We start from the raw sequence: 17,167 nt of genomic DNA, 5'->3' as shown, positions 1-17,167 counted from the left end.
AAAAAATTTTAAAGGCAGTCAGGGAAAAAAAGACAGTGACCTACAAAGGAACTCCCATTAGGTCACTAGCAGATTTCTCAGCAGAAACCCTATGCACCAGGAGAGAGTAGAACGACATATTCAAAATATTGAAAGATAAAATTGCCAGCCAAGAATACTCTATCTGGCAAATCTATCCTTCAGAAAAGAGGGAGGAAAAAAAGGCTTTCCCGGACAAACAAAAGCTCAGAGAATTCACCGTCAGCAGATCTGCCTGATAAGAAATGTTGAAAGGAGCTCTTTTGCCAGAAACAAAAATGCAAAAGTACACAAAGCCTTGAGTAAAGTGATAAACAGACAGAACCAGGAAATTGCAAGGTTATTACAGAATAGGGTGTTAAATACTTAATCCTAGCAATAAAATAAAAGAGGAAAAAAAGCATAGAAAATAGCTAAAGTTACTTCAATGTGATAATGAACCCACAACATAAAAAGGGATAATTTGTGACAACAAAAACATAAAAAGGGAGGAGGAAAAGGATGGAACCTGTATAGGCAAATGAAGATAAAATGTTATCAGCAGAAAAAAAACTTTTATCTATGAGATGTTGTATACATACTTCATGGTAACCTCAAAACAAAAATCTAGAGCAGAGACATGAAACATAAAAAAAGAGGAAGCTGAGAAAAACATCACAGAAAACCATCAAACTAAAATGGCAAACAGAAACACAAGGGAAAAGTAGCAATGAAAATATAGAGCAACCAGAAAACAAAAGATAAAGTGGCAGTAGTAAGTCCTCATATATCAATAATCACTCTAAATGTAAATGGATCGAACTCACCAATCAAAAGGCACAGAGTAGCTGGATGAATTAAAAAACAAGACCCAACTAAATTTTGCCTTCTCAGATCTAAAGACAAACATAGGCTCAAATAAAGGGGTGGAAGGTGATACTCCGAACAAATGGTAGCCAAAAGAAAGCAGGTGTAGCTATACTTATATCACAAAAAATTCTTCAAGTTAAACAAGGTAACAAGAACAAAGATAGAGTTTATATAATGGCAAAGGGTACAATCCATTAAGAAGACATAACATTTGTTAATATATATGTGTCCAACATAGGAGCACCAAAATATATGAAGCAGTTATTAACAGACCTAAAAAGAGAAATTGACAGAAACAATAACAGCAAGGGAATTTAACACCCCACTTACATCAATGGGTAGATCATTCAGACGGAAAGCCAATAAGGAAACATCGACCTTAGATGACATATTAGACCAGATGGAATTAACAGATATATACTGAACTTTCCATCCAAAAGCAGAATATACATTCTCTCAAGTGCATTTGGGACATTCTCAAGGTTAGATTATATGAAGGGACATAAAACAAGTCTCAATAAATTTAAAAAGATTAAAATCATATCAAGCGTCTTTTCCAACCACAACAGTATGAAACTAAAAATCAACTACAAGAAGAAAAATCACAAATGTGTGGAGATTAAACAACATGCTGCAGAACAACTATTGGTCAATGAAGTAATGAAAGGAGAAACCAAAAATTACCTGGAGACGAATGAAAATGAAAATATGACATACCAAAATTTATGGGATGCAGCAAAAGTGGTACTAAAAGGGAAGTTTACACCAATACAGGCCCACCTCAAGAAACAAGAAAAATCTCAAACAAACAATCTCACCTTACACCTAAAGGAACTAGAAAAAGAAGACCAAAGGAGCCCAAAGTCAGTAGAAGGAAGGAAATAATAAAAATCAGAGTGGAAATAAATGAAATAGAGACTAAAAAGACAATAGGAAAGATCAGTGAAACTAAGGGCTGGTTCTTTGAAAAAATAAACAAAACTGATAAACCTTTAGCTAGACTCATTAAGAAAAAAGAGAGAAGTCTCAAATAAATAAAATCAGAAAAAAAGAGAAGTTACATTGGATACCACAGAAATACAAAGGTCACAAGGGACTATTACAAACACCTATATGCCAACAAATTAGAAAATCTAGAAGAAATGGATAAATTCTTAGAATCATACAACCTTCCAAGACTGAACCATGAAGAAACAGAAAATCTGAATAGATTGATCAGTAGTCAGGAGATTGAAACATTAAAAACCTCCTGAAAAAACAAAAGTCCAGGGCCGGATAGCTTCACTGGTGAATTTTACCAAGCATTCAAAGATTTTATACCTATCCTTCTTAAACTCTTCCAAAAAATTGAAGAGGGTAGAATGTTTCCTAACTCATTTTATGAGGCCAGCATTACCCTGATACCAAAACCAGACAAGGACAACACAAAAAAAGAAAATTATAGGCCAATATCTCTGATGAACCTAGATGCAAAAATTCTCAACAAAATATTAGCAAACCGAATATAACAGTACATTTAAAGGATCATACATCAAAATGATCAAGTGGGCTTTATTCCAGGGATGCAAGGATAGTTCAACATCTGCAAATCAATCAATGTGATAGACCACATTAACAAATTAAAAGATAATAATCATATGATGACTTCAATAGGTGAAGAAAAAGCATTTGACAACATTCAACAACAATTTGTGATAAAAAGAAACTCTCAGTAAAATTGGTATAGAAGGAAAGTACCTCAACAATATAAAGCTATATATGACAAACCCACAGTAACATCATACTGAATGGTAAAAACTGAAAGCTTTTCCTCTAAGATGAGGAACAAGACAAGGATGCCCACTCTTGCTACTTTTATTTAACATACTACTGGAAGTCCTAGCCAGAGCAATTAGGGAAGAAACAGAAATAAAAGGCCTCTAAATTAGAAAGGAAGAAGTAAGGCTGTCAGTATTTGTGGGTGACATGATTTTATATAAAGAAACTCTAAAGACTCTAACAAAAAACTATTAGAAATAATAGCTGAATACAGTTAAGTTGCAGGGTATAAAATCAATATACAAAATCTGTTGCTTTTCTGTATACTAACTATAAACTATAAGAAAAAGAAATTAAGAAAACAGTGCCATTTACAATCGCAACAAAGAGAATAAAATACCTAGGAATAAATTTAACCAAGGAGGTGAAATAAACATTGTACAGTAACACTGTACATTGAAAACTGTAAAACATTACTGAAAGAAATGGAAGAAGACACAAAAAAAATGGAAAGATATTCCACACTCAAGGATTGGAAGAATTAACATTGTAGAAATGTCCATATTACCAAAAGCAATCTACAGATTGAATGTAATTGCTATCAAAATCACAGTAACATTTTTCACAGAAATAGAACAAAAAATAATCAAATTTGTATGGAACCATAAAAGACCTAGAATATCCAAAGCAATCCTGAGAAAAAAGAACAAAACCTAAGGTCTCACACTCCCTAATTTCAAACTATACTACAAATCTATAGTAACGAAAACAGTATGATATTTGCAGAAAAATAGACACATAGATAAATGGAAGAGAACCAAGAGCCCAGAAATAAACCCACACCTACACGGACAACTAATTTATGACAAAGGAGCCAAGCGTATTCAGTGGAGAAAGGAAAGTCTCTTCAATAAATGGTGTTTGGAAAAATGGACAACAACATGCCAAAAATTTAATCTAGTCCATTATCTTACACCATACACAAAAATGAACTCAAAGTGAATTCAAGATTTAAATTTAAGACCTCAAACCATAAAACTCCTAGAAGAACACATAGTACGCTTTTTGACATCAGTCTTAGCAATATCTTCTTGGATACGTCTCCTCAGGCAAGGGAAACAAAAGCAAAAATAAACAAATGAGACTACATCAAACTAAAAATCTGCACAGCAAGAGAAACCATCAACAAAACGAGAATACAACCTACCAAATGGGAGAAAATATTTGCAGATCATATAGTCGGCGAGCAGTTAATATCCAAAATATATAAAGGACTCATACAACTCAACAACAACAAAACAAATAACTTGATTAAAAAATGGGCAGAGAATTTGAATAGACAAATTTCCAAAGAAAACATACAGATGGCCAACAGGCACGTGAAAAGATGCTCAACATCTCTAATTATTAACAAAATGCAAATCAAAACCACAATGCAATATCACTTCATACCTGTTAGAATGGCTATTATCAAAAAAGACAAGAAACAACAAGTGCTGGGGAGTATGCGGAGAAAAGGGAACCCTCATGCACTGTTGGTAGGAATGTAAATTGTTGTAGCCATTATGAAATACAGTATGGAAATTCCTCAAAAGTTTAAGAATAGGACTACCATATGATCCAGCTATTCCACTTCTGGGTATTTATCTGAAGGATATAAAAATATTAATATGAAAAGATATATGCACCCCTATGTTCATTGGAGCATTATACAATAGCCAAGATATGGAAACAACCTAATTGCCCATCGATGGATGAATGGTTAAAGAAGATGTGGTATATATATACAATAGAATAATACCCAGACACAAACAAAGATGAAATTTTGCCATTTGCAATAACATGGGTGGAACTTGAAGGTATTATGCTAAGTGAAATAATTCAGACAGAGGAAGGCAAATACTGTGTGGTTTCATTCATATGTGGAATATAAAAAACGAAACAAAATGAACGAACAAACAAATAAAACAAAAACAAAGTCACAGAAGCAGACAATAAACTGGTGTTTACCAGAGGAAAAGGTGGGTGGAGGGAGGGCAAAATGGGTAAAGGGCATCAATTATATGGTGACAGATGGAAACTACCATTTTGGTGGTGATCACGATGTAGTATATACAGATGTTGAATTATAAAGCATCCGAAACCTATATAATGTTAAAAACCAACATTACCTCAATTAAAAAAAAGGCAATGTATAGATGGCAAATAAGTGTATGAAAAGATGTTCCACATCATGTCTCATCAGGGAATGCAAATTAAACAACGAGATAACACTACACACCAATCAGAATGGCCAAAATCCGGAATACTGATAACATCAAATCCTAGTGAGCATGTGGAGCCACAGGAACTCTCATTCATTGCTGGTGGGAATTGCAAAATAGTCCAGCCATTTTGGAAGATAATTTGGCAGTTTCTTATAAAACTAAACATACTATACAATCTATCAATTATGCTACTTGGTATTTACCCAAAAGAGTTGAAAACTTATGTTCATACAAAAACCTGCACACAGATGTTTGTAGCAGCTTTAGTCATAATCGCTAAAATCTGGAAGCAACCAAGATTTCCCTAAGTAATTGAATGGATAAATAAACTGTGGTACATCCAGACAATGGAATATATTCAGTGTGAAAAAGAAACGAGTTACCCAGCTGTGAAAAGACATGGAGGAACCTTAAATGCATATTACTAAGTGAAAGAAGGCAATCTGAAAAGGCTACCTATTCTATAATTCCAACTTTATGAGATTCTGGAGGAGATAAAACTATAGAGACAGGAAAATGATGCTTGGTTGCCAGGAGTTGTGAGGTGGAGGAAGGGATGAACAGGGAGTGCACAGGAGATTTTTAAGGGAGTGAAAATACTCTATATAAAACCATAATTATGGATACAAGTCATTATATATTTGTCCAAACTCATAGGATATACAATACAAAGAGTGAACCCTAACATAAACTATGGAGTTTAGATGATTATGATGTGTCAATGTGGATTCATCAATTGTAACAAATATACCATCTTGTGAGGGATGTTGATAATGGGGGAGACATGCATGTGTGGGGCAGAGGGTATATGGGAAATCTCTGTACCTTCCTCTCAATTTTGCTGTGAACTTTAAACTTCTTTAAAAAATTAGTCTTAATTAAAAAAAAATAATAATAAATGAGATACTACTACACACCTATTAGAATGGTCAAAATCTAAAACATGACCAAATCAAATGCTGGCAAGGATGTGGAGCAACAGAAATCCTCATTCATTGGTAGGGTGAATGCAAAACGGTACAGCCACTTTGGAAGACATTTTGGTGGTTTCCTACAAAACTAAAGATAATCTACTATGTGATCCAGCAGTTTGCTCCTTCGTATTTACCCAAAGGAGTTGAAAACTTATGTCCACACAAAAACCAGCACATGCATATTTATAGCAGCTTTATTCACAATTGCCAAAGCATGGAAGTAACCAAGATGTCCTTCAGTAAATGAATGGATAAATAAGCCGTGGTACATCCAGACAAGGATAATATTCAGGACTAAAAATAAATGAGCTTTCAAGCTGTAAAAGGACATGGAGGGACTGTAAAAGCATATTATTAAATGAAAGAATCCAATCTAAAAGGCTACACACTGTATGATTCCAACTATATGATATTCTTTCAGTTACTGTACCTTTAACCAATAGAATAATTTTTAAAAATAATTTCTATATTTTTGTTGTTTGCTTGTTCATTTTTTAGTGACTCTGCTGAACTATTTTACTGAGTTCTGTTTGCTCTGAGAAGCCTCTAGTGTCCCTTCTCAGAGGCACAACCTTAGGCTTGTGCACAGGTACTCTTGGATGACAATGGTTTTATCATGGCTTCCTTTGGCTGTGTCTTCCCCTGGTCATTTTGTGGAGTGTTGTGCCTCTGTAGGTTTCCTACTCAGCAGATAGACTCCACTAATTCTTCTTGTTCTATTGTTTTGAAAACATCTGGGACATATATTGCTCTATAGTCTGATCCAAATAAGTTTGGTCCCCTTTGTAAGGATAGTCTTTAAGGCCAGTCTTTGAGGTTTGTTCTAGTGGCAGCAGGGCCCCTTTCAGCTGTCTCCTTCCCTGGTTCTCTCGGGTAATCTTTTAGTTGATTGATGTTTATCTTTTTGCTCTCATGGAGCTACCAGCTTCCTCTTAATTGCATATCACCAAATATTCGTTATGTTGGAGAGTTCTCTTATGCTTGAACTTCCCCACACTCGTTCCAAATAAAGTCAAGTCACTTGGGGAGAGCTTTGCAGCCTTCTGTTATTGTGGCCTGCCTTTCATTCTAGGTAACCTGTGTTCAACTTTTTTGCAACTGGAGCAGGAATAGTGGCCTAGTTCTCTCAGAGTGACACCCCTGCTCTATGAGAAGATTTCTGGGTGAGGTCAGTAGCCTATAGTCTTCTAAGCATGTCTCCCTTGGCCCAGAACCTCTATCCTTTCAACTGGGGCCACTGAAATTGGGGCCCCATTATTCTTAGCTTATCGTGCCTGGGGTAAAACTTCTACCTATGCACGGGACTGGATAGAGGAGGAGACCTCCAGACATTTTAGCTGCTGTTGTCTGCAACATGAAGCTGGAGAGGATAATAAATGTTTGCATCCTGCTACTCTCAAGGTGTATGGTAGCCTTTGACTGAGATTAGGGGAAGAGGAATCCCTATATTCTTGTCTACATTTGCCTGAACAAGCTGACTTTCTATCATGGTGGGCTGAGACTAGGGAGGGATGGGCCATGGCTCAACTACACATATGTGAATGTTCATATCAGCTTTATTTACAACACCTAAGACCTGTAAACACTTCAATTACCCATCAATTTAAGAGTGCAAAACAAAGTTTGGTATATGCGTACAATGTTAAATGAAATACTACTCAGCAATAAAAAGAATGACTGACTTACACACGTGACAAAATGAATAAATCTCAAAATAAATCATTTTACTCAGTGAAAGAAGCCTGATAAGAGTGCATACTGCATGCAGATATATATATATGCATATATATATATATGCATATATATATATATATATGCAAAAAAAATCAGATCACTGGTTATCTGGGAATGGAGTAGGAAGAAGGAATAGAGTAAAAAGGGGCGTGATCAATCTTTTGGAGGTGATGAAGTTGTCCTGTATCTTGATGTGGTGATGGTTTCTTTCTTTTTTTTTTTTTTAAAGATTTTATTTATTTATTTTTTCCCCCCAAAGCCCCAGTAGATAGTTGTGTGTCATAGCTGCACATCCTTCCAGTTGCTGTATGTGGGACGCGGCCTCAGCATGGCCAGAGAAGCAGCGCGTGGGTGCGAGCCCGGGATCCGAACCCGGGTCGCCAGCAGCGGAGCGCGCTCACTTAACCACCAAGCCACGGGGCCGGCCCAATGTGGTGATGGTTTCACTGATGGATAAAACTGTCAAAACTCACAGAATTGTACCCTCTGAATGAATACAGTTTATTTTAAATCAATTATTCCTCAACAAAGTATTTGAGAAAAAATATTGAGCAGAGCTGCATTTTAAGATCCGAGGACTTGCATTTTAGAACAATGACACAGAAATGTCTTTTTTTGGACTGAAGATTTAATTTCGGCCTAAAAAACAAAAAACTACTCAAGGCAATATAAGATATTTATAATATAAAAATCTCAATGTTAAAAGTAGGCTAAAACATTTAAATATAATTGTTAGTGTAGTAGCAGGTGAGTGAGGATTCACTACCATAAACACTATTGTTTACCTTAAGAGAACCTTAGAGATCATTGACACTATCATCAGCTATGATCGTGAATTTAATGGGTAGTCACTAGATGAGTTTAAAGAAGTTCCTTATGTGCATAATGTTTTAGATAGGGGTGTTTTTTTTAAAAAAAGTAACCAGTAATTCCTAAATCAAAAAATTATCTGTATATTATTAAAATTATTTTGTACATGAGTCGTACTACAACTTTATTTTTTAAGCCGTCTTATAATGCGTATATCATATTTAGAGAATCATAAATATACCTATGTATGTATTTATGAATTTTGATTATATTAACATGCTAGTTATTATGATTATTTTTCAGTTATATCCCTGCTTTCAGAACTTACTCTGTGCAGCACATCCATCCTCCTTGAGTCAAAAGTAAATGAGAAGAGTCAGTTCCAAACAGGAGGGAGAAGAGAATATGCCTGATTTAATTCCTGCAGCAATGACAGCAAGTACTTGACATCAGGAAAGGAAGGAGAAAAGTCAGCATTGAAAAATTGCTATGCGTATCCTCTTATGGTGAGGTCTGTTAGCCTCTATCTCAGCCTGAAGATTCTTTTCTGAGTCAGCTGGATGACACTGGACATATATTGCTCTAGGAGGCGATTTAGGCAGTGATCATTCTTGGTGTTTTTCTTTCTTTTTTTTTGTTTATTGCAGTAACGTTGGTGACTTGGTGTTTTTCTTAAAGATATCCTGTGTCTGTGTGTGTGAGAGAGAGATGGAGAGAAAGATTATGATTATGTTTCTATTTATGTGTATGTGTGGGTCTGATGATGATTGGGAGGTGGTGCAGACATGGTGGATGTTGAGGAACATTCTTCTCCCTTGACAGTCAACTCTATTATTAGGATTTATTTCTCAGTTTGATATAAGTTACTAATATCCAATGGACAAAGACCCTGTGCTTGGGCCTTGGGTGGGCTGGAATTATAAAGAATCAGGAACCTCTTTCACTGCAGGTGTGTTCCATTACAGGACTCAGAGTGCTGCCTGAAGGATTCTGCATTGTGCTCCCAGAAGTGTGTTAGTAAAATGTGCGTCTTTCAACCTAAACATCTTTTCTGCTTCATCTCAGGAGAGAGGCAAGACACCATCTTAGTACAGTGACCACTTACTTGAAAATCTTCCTAAAGTTTTCTATCTAGTGAGTTCCCTATTTTCCCCAGTAATCTGATTTTAAGAAATGTGGGTGAAAACAGAGACATTTGTTCAAGTATAAGAGAGGATTCTTACAGAAAAACATGCGTGGAGAGAGAAATAGAGTAGTTGATGATAAAATACTATTTTGTGTCTAACAGGGGGCTCTGTTTTTTTTTTTTTTGTCATTTTTCAATCTTTTCTATTCTGAGCAGAAAGAAAGGTAAAGACTGAAATAACTAAGCAGTTTCTCAAGATCTGTATGTGGAAACGAAAACATAGGTCAGCTTGGAGAATTGGGGATGCTCCATGGTACAGAGTCAGGGAAAGGGGCAGAGAAAATTATTGTCTTCCTCTCCCAGACTTAACATGACATAGTATTGATGGCATGAGGAACGAACCAATCTGGAAGCTGTTAAATATATAGATTTAACCAATTTATGTGAAATTTATGTAATTTAGCCCTCAAGTAATTCTAAGATGTAGATACTATTATGTACCCCATTTTACATGAGGAAATGAAAATGCAGTACTATTAAGTGACTTGCCCAAAGCTGCATAGGCAAAAAGAATTTGAAAGCTCAGTCTGACCCCTGAGCTTGTTTTCTTAACTCTTTAAGTTAACGAGAACTTTGCTAATTTTATATTTTCCTCCTCATTTTATAAGGTAGCGTTTCCCTAGTCATAGAAGCTCAAATGTTAGAAGTCATTATTCACTTCTACCTCATTCTCATTTTATCAACCATCAATCAATATTCAGCTTAGTTTACCTGCCATTTTAAAGAGAGTCCCTCTCTTCACTATCTTTAATAAGACTGCCTTTGTTAAAGCCACCATATCCTCTTCTTGGACGACCACACTCTTTCTGTGACTACTGTCTTCTCCCTATGAATATTTATCTTCCACAAAGGTATCAGTGTGATTTTTGTAAAATGCCAATTTGAACACAATGCCACCTTTCTTAAAAATCCTATTGCTTACCCCCTGCCTACAGAATAAAGGTCACCTTCCTTGGCTTGTCATTTAGATCTCCATGATTTCCATGAATTTCTTTTGAAGTCTCATCTCTCATTCCCTGTCTTGTGGGTTAAAAATCACTCATTAAACTGAATGCAGTTCACTATATAGTTATTTATGTCCCTTTGCACAGAAACCCGTCTCTTTCATCTTGCTTAATTCTATTTATTTTTAAAAATGTGCTTAGGAAGATTTCCCTGACCATTAAGACGAGTCACCCCTAGAGGTTCCACTCCCCTTGTATTTTCAATATGTGTCTTTTCACTGGGTTTACCACGTGGCAGTTTCATTCTCTATTCAACTGTCTTCCCCTCACTTGATTGTGAGGTTAAGTATAGAAATTATTTATTCCTAGGGATGTTCACAGGGCCAAGAGAGCATCAAAATTCAATAAACATCAATTTGATGAAGTAATTTTCACAAAGGTATTTATACCAAAAAATGAATTATCTCTACTTTTGGTTTATTTTCATTACAGTTTTCTTATGCAAAAGGAAAATTTTCAAGAACAATTTATCCAGTGCAGAGAAACCATGAAATAAGTGTATCACTTATTCAGCCTCTGGGCAGTTAAGAGTGACTCACATGTCATCCTTAGGACTCTGTGCAGTGCAGAGTATCTGATTCTCTTGCTAAGCACTCATAAAGATTTCTTCAGTAAATCTTATATTTTATTCTGTCTGCTTATTATGTCGATTATGTTTTGTTACCTCTACCAATTACATACCTATCCACACAACATATGTTACTGACTCAAGATAAACAATACATTCCGAAAAACATCCTAAGAGAGCCAGCAGCAAATGTGGAATACATTTTTCTTAAAAACAAATGACCTGGCAATCATTATCTTTACCCAAAATGAAGATGATATGGAGAAAGCCATTCCACTTCAATATCAACAGCCAGGCAAAATATAATCCAAATTATTCTTCAGCTGTTAAGTATGTGGAATTCAAATAGATAAAATAGCTAAGATTAATTATTTCTATGATCAATGGTACATTCCTTGTATCAATGCTTCCCCAAATTGTCATAATGTCCAGTTCTTTCAGTTATATCAATGTTAAAAAAATTAATAGAAATATTTTTTTCCCCAGGATCTTTCTCAGAGCTTCTTTCACATCCTTGTTTCTCAGAGAGTAAATCAAAGGATTCAACATGGGAGTGACTAAGGTGTAACATATGGAGGCCACCTTACTCAGCTCAGGAAATTTGTCAGGGATGACATACATAAAAATGATGGAACCATACAGCACACTCACGACTCCTAGGTGGGAGCTGCACGTGGAGAAGGCTTTCTCACGTCCCTCAGTGGAGCGTATTTTCAGAACTGTGGATACAATATACATATAAGACACAACAATGACAATTATGGTAGGCAAAATAGTAACACTGCATAGGAAAGAAGAAACCGTCTTATGAATGTAGAGATCAGAACAAGAAATCCTCTGAACTGGACGGTAATCACAATAAAAGTGATTGATGGCCCGAGAAGCACAAAAGGGTAAAGTAAATGTCATGCTGGTCAAAACAACTGCAGTGATGCAGCCACAAAAATAGCAACCAGCCACCAACTGAGAGCAGAGACGTGTTGACATCTGGACAGAGTAGAGGAGTGGGTTGCAGATGGCGATGAAGCGGTCATAAGCCATGGCTGCCAGGAGAAATCCCTCAGTCACGATGAAAAGGGCAAAGAGGAAGAGCTGGGTCACACAACCTGCAAAGGAGATGGACTTGCTCTCAGACCAGAAGTTGATCAGAGCCTTGGGTGCAATAACAGATGAATAGAAGAGATCAACGAAGGAGAGGTTGCCTAGGAAGAAATACATTGGTGTGTTCAGCCGGGGATCAGACATTATAGTGACCACCATCCCAACATTCCCTAGAAGGACCATGGCATACACGAGCAGGAATAGCAGGAAGAGGAGGATGTGTAGCTCTGGGCGGACCCTGAAGCCGACAAGAATGAAGTCAGTCACTTCCGAGAGATTGCTTGTTCCCCTGTCACCCATGGCAGAAACCTGCTGAGAGGCACAAGGCAAATAAATGCACTCTTGGCTTTGATTCTAGTGAAATAAACACTGTCTTACATGTAGAAATAAATTCTTTACAGCTTAACTAAATATTGCACATAAAAGAATTTTAATGTCATGAAGAATCAAGAATTTGGATTAGATAACACTAGGCCTCTGAGACTTATTTTCTTAAGTACTAAATGTAGTTATATAGGTATTGTATTTAAATTATACTTTTGCAGGGAGGTCAGCAAAAATGTAACATATTTTATTGTCTAATATTACTCATATTATGAATTTGTATTCTCAATACATTTAAAGTTAATTATCTTTATCTAAAAATAGTACTACATACTATCTAAAATAGAAATATTACATAATGGCTGTGTGATAGTGTTTGTAGCAACTATGATAGTCAGTGTTTGTATCATTACATGAAGTAATGAATATATTTAAAAACACTTTTACCTCAATCTATTTAGTTTCCACCATTACTGTAGCCATTTTTAGAAATAGAATAAGAATAGATAAGTTATTTGTATCTTAAAATTAATAATATAAAAAACCCCTAAGCCTAAACAAAATAGAAATCTCTAAAGCTATTTCAAAATATATGTTCATTGTCTCTGGTCAAGACCATTCTCCCAAATAAATGCATTTTTATTGCCTCTTTACAAATATTTCGCTTCCATGAGTAGTTGCTTAATTAAAAAATGCCATAACCATTTAGCCCTTTTTTTTTGAATCAAAGAGAGAAGCTGGTGAACATTCCAGTCCTTACACTGCAATAAATGACTTTCTATGAAAATGTGTCAATTTAATGGATCTCACTCTTTAGTCAGGGCAAGGAATATGCGTATAAAGGAAAGTTTCTTCCTGAATTCTCGTATACTTTATATGTCTTACTATAAGGATAACGGGATAACCATGGATATTTAAGGAGCATAGAACCTTGTGTCCTCCAGAGTCCATGATAATCTGGGACAGTATCAACAGTGGTTGTTTGTGATGGCCTCAGTTATTTTCACTCCTGTCAAATCTCTTTTCAGGCTATTTCAGCATTGAGGTTTTGCTCATCCTCTGTGATGGATTCCACTGGGAGAGGAGTAATCATAGAGTCAATTAAGGAGACATGAGTGTAGGCTCCAGGGCTGTTGTCCATGAGGACTGCAGTAACTCAGAGACAAGCAGAGAGTCTAATAATAGTCCAAGTACAAGGAAACTTTTCTTCTCTGCTTGTATGTATCCTTGGGCAAGTTTCTCTGGACTATTTTTCTTCACTGACAAAGAAAGACTCTCTGATAATTATAGCAGCATAAATACTGATAGGCATAGAGAAACAGACTGAACAGTTTTACACTATGAGAAAAGTTTGAGATAAACGAATATTTGAAATATGTAGCAAATTACATTTTCTATGATTTAAAAAAGGCAAAAATTCACTCCAAATTATGATTTACCTGTATTTCTTGATGCAGACATATTTCATGATAAGACAGATGCCCTCTAAATCACAAACTCAAAGTTAGATAATGTTTTGGTAATTCTAGGCTTTCTTATCTTTAAATACTAAAGAGTTAGAAAATATAATGGAAGAAATGATAGCATTCAACACAATCAATAAAATAAAAAAAAATCCTTAGTAAAAAATACTTATAAGAGATCAAGACCTGTATTTAAAATTTCCTTAAAAACTACTATGCTAACCAAAGACCACTTTTAAACCAGAGACTTAAAACTCTATTTAATTAGCCTAATGTTATAGGGATGTCAGTTTTTCCTCAATATTTCCACAAGTTAATTATAACTCTATTTTTAGAAAATTCATCTTTTAATCCAAAATTATTTCTAGAATTTCTCTGGATTTTTTTGTGTATAGATAGCAAAATCATATGGCGCCAGAGCTTCTCCTTATTATAATACAGTATTAGTGAAAGTTTGGTCAGTGTAGGTAGAGAAAGCAGTCTAGGCGATTAAAACAGGAATTTATTCATTAATGTGAATTGAGGCCTATTGAATTTGGAAAGGCTGGAGGAACTTCTGGCTGACACTCTTGTAATGACACTTAGAGCAATGTAGGATTAATTCCTAAAGAGGGCTACCATCAGAAGTATGATTTAAAAACACAGCGCCATAACTCTGATCCAGGGATCAGATAAACAGATGCAAAAAGATGTCACTACTTCCTTATCCATCAAAATACCTCCTCTAGGAAGTTGGGGACTCAACAATGCTGCAGAAAAAAAGCCCAGCTGTTTCCACAACCTTCCTAAGTGGTAGAAAAGTCAAAAGGAACAAAAATCTGATCCCCTTCCAAATTCTGAGTTTGTATGGATCTACATGGTAGAATAAAATTGGTGTCAAGAACCCTAGTAGCAGGAGACATTTTAAGGTTCCAACATCTCCAGTTAGAAAGCACATGGAGTGGAGCTTCAACATCTTTTCATAAAATGTACCAGAATCCAATACTTTTTATTGCTAATGCTATTGTGGAAAGTTTAAAGAAGAGAAAAAAAATGTATAGCTACTGCTATAAATACATCAGAAACACTTAGTGGCAGTCACAATAGATAGGTCATAAAGAAACCTTCCATGAATTCAAAGATTAAAATCTTTCAGTGAATGTTCTTTGGCAGTGTCAAATTAATATAGAAATCAATAACAATTAGACAACTAGAAACCTCTATGGGCATGGATATTAAAAACAAAGACTTCCTAAAAATGCATCGATAAAAAAGAAATCAAACTAAATTATAATAAATCATGATATATCTAGGGAGAGAAGTAAAGATGGTGGCGTAAGCAGACTCTGAATTCACCTCCTCTCCCGGACACAGCCAGTTTACAACTACTCGTGGAAAAATTACCCCGGAGACAGAACTGAAAGCTGGATAAGAGGAACTCCTGCAACAAAGGACAATCATAATTGAGGTGGAAGAGGGAGAAACTCCCTTCTGGAGAGAAAAAACGCTGCCTTCACAAGCTGCAGCGCCTCACAGCCACCCAGGAGAAGCCCAAACGTAGGCAGTCTCCCTGGAGGAGCAGGGCCCTGAGCCGGGGAGCACCCCCGCTGTGGGCATTCTGTGGACAGAGCACAACCGAGACAAGTGGCATAATATCTGACTTTGCCTGCTACTAAAACTTTGGGGAGTACCCCCAGAAAAGCTGGTTCACAAAGAAATTAAAACTGGCTCTTAAAGGGCCCATGTGCAAACTCACCCATTTCAGAAAGCAACCTAAAATTGCCAGAAAGAAAGGTGCACAGTGCTTGGGTGAAAAGAGACTCACCTGATAGGCTCAGTGCATTACAGTGAGAGGTGAGACTTCTCCAGGGACTAGGACATTGGTGGCGGCCATTGTTGTGGCCTGGTGTGGGCGAGCTGACACAGATGCCATTGGAGTTCTCCCTGGGGCCTGCTAGCCCAGGTCTGCCCCCACAATAGAGCACTGATTTAATCCAGCTCAGCCAGGGCAGGCAGCCCACCCTAGAGACTGGCCCCACCCAACAACAAGCCCTCAGGCAACTTGTGGGCCTGCATAGATTGGTGACTGGATTCTCTGCAGCCTGGCAACTGAGCCCACTTCAGTGGGGCAGGGCGTGCACAAGGAGTGGGTGGAGAGTGTGGGGTGCTGGTGGAGTGTGTGGGGCTCCCGCTGTGGAGAGACTGGGTCCACGTCAGGAGGTTGGGGCACGCACACGGGGAAGGACTGTGTTGACTGTGTGTGTGGACCTGTGGGCGGCAGGGCTGGTCAGCTATAGAAGACTTGTGCTTCTCAGAGACCCACATAGGGGGTTTGCTCCACCTTCCAAAGCCTGAAACAATTGGGTGCTCCTGTGCCTGAGGCCAGGCCCACCCAGCTGCAATTGTCAGAGAGCTGACAAGAGACCTAAAGACTGGAGGCTTATAGTGTTTGTAAGCCCTTGAGCCTAACAACCTGCCCCTCTGGGGGCCTACTCACTTAAAATAAATACTGAAACACAACTGTGGTATCAGAACTTGCAGACAACTGTGCTGGGCCTCCCCACACCTGATAAAGAGACTGAAGGGTCCACAACAACTACAAGCAGCTGAGCATTACAACAGCTGGCGAGGAGCATAACTCGGCCTCCCTGGACGCGTACTGGGAGAGCAAACAGGCCACAACAGAAGGACACACGTAGCCCACATAGGGGTCACCCCTGGAACATTGAGAACTGAGGGAAACACACTGCAGGCCTCCTAAGGCATCACTTATATAAGGTCACCTATCCAAGAGCAGGAGATGTAGCTGACCTACCTAATACGTAGACACAAGCACAGGGAAAGAGGCAAAATGAGGAGGCAAAGGAATACATTCCAAGTCAGGGAACAGGACAAAACCCCAGAAAAGGAACTAAGTGAAACAGAAATGAGCAACCTACCTGACAGAGAGTTCAAACAAAGAGTGTTAAGGATGCTCACTGATCTGGGGAGAAGAATAGATGAACTCAGTGAGAATGTCAACAAAGAAATGGAAGATACAAAAAAGAACCAATCAGAAATGAAGAATACAATACTGGAAATGAAAAATTCACTAGAGGGACTCAAAAGCAGAGTAGAGGATACAGAAGAACA

At 37.1% G+C, this 17,167-nt stretch overlaps 2 protein-coding genes across 2 annotated transcripts in view; both read right to left on the bottom strand.

The window, feature by feature from the left end:
- LACRT (lacritin) overlaps positions 1-17,167 on the bottom strand; it is a 618,678-nt gene that overhangs the window by 336,108 nt on the left and 265,403 nt on the right. The gene's annotated exons all lie outside the window — the stretch shown is intronic.
- LOC101392274 (olfactory receptor 9K2-like) lies at positions 11,610-12,615 on the bottom strand. The gene has a single exon (XM_004429456.1). It carries the CDS (start codon positions 12,567-12,569, stop codon positions 11,610-11,612), a length of 960 nt encoding a protein of 319 aa, XP_004429513.1. The 5' UTR covers positions 12,570-12,615.

The sequence above is a fragment of the Ceratotherium simum genome, chromosome 17 (genome assembly GCF_057802395.1).
Source record: "Ceratotherium simum simum isolate JZ-2026a chromosome 17, ASM5780239v1, whole genome shotgun sequence".
NCBI classification, from domain to species: domain Eukaryota; kingdom Metazoa; phylum Chordata; class Mammalia; order Perissodactyla; family Rhinocerotidae; genus Ceratotherium; species Ceratotherium simum.
This window is presented reverse-complemented; position numbering and strand designations above follow the sequence as displayed.

Bases quoted from the DNA above. Each gene is read 5' to 3' on its own strand.
- LOC101392274 (XM_004429456.1), bottom strand. From the start codon at position 12,569: ATGGGTGACAGGGGAACAAGCAATCTCTCGGAAGTGACTGACTTCATT.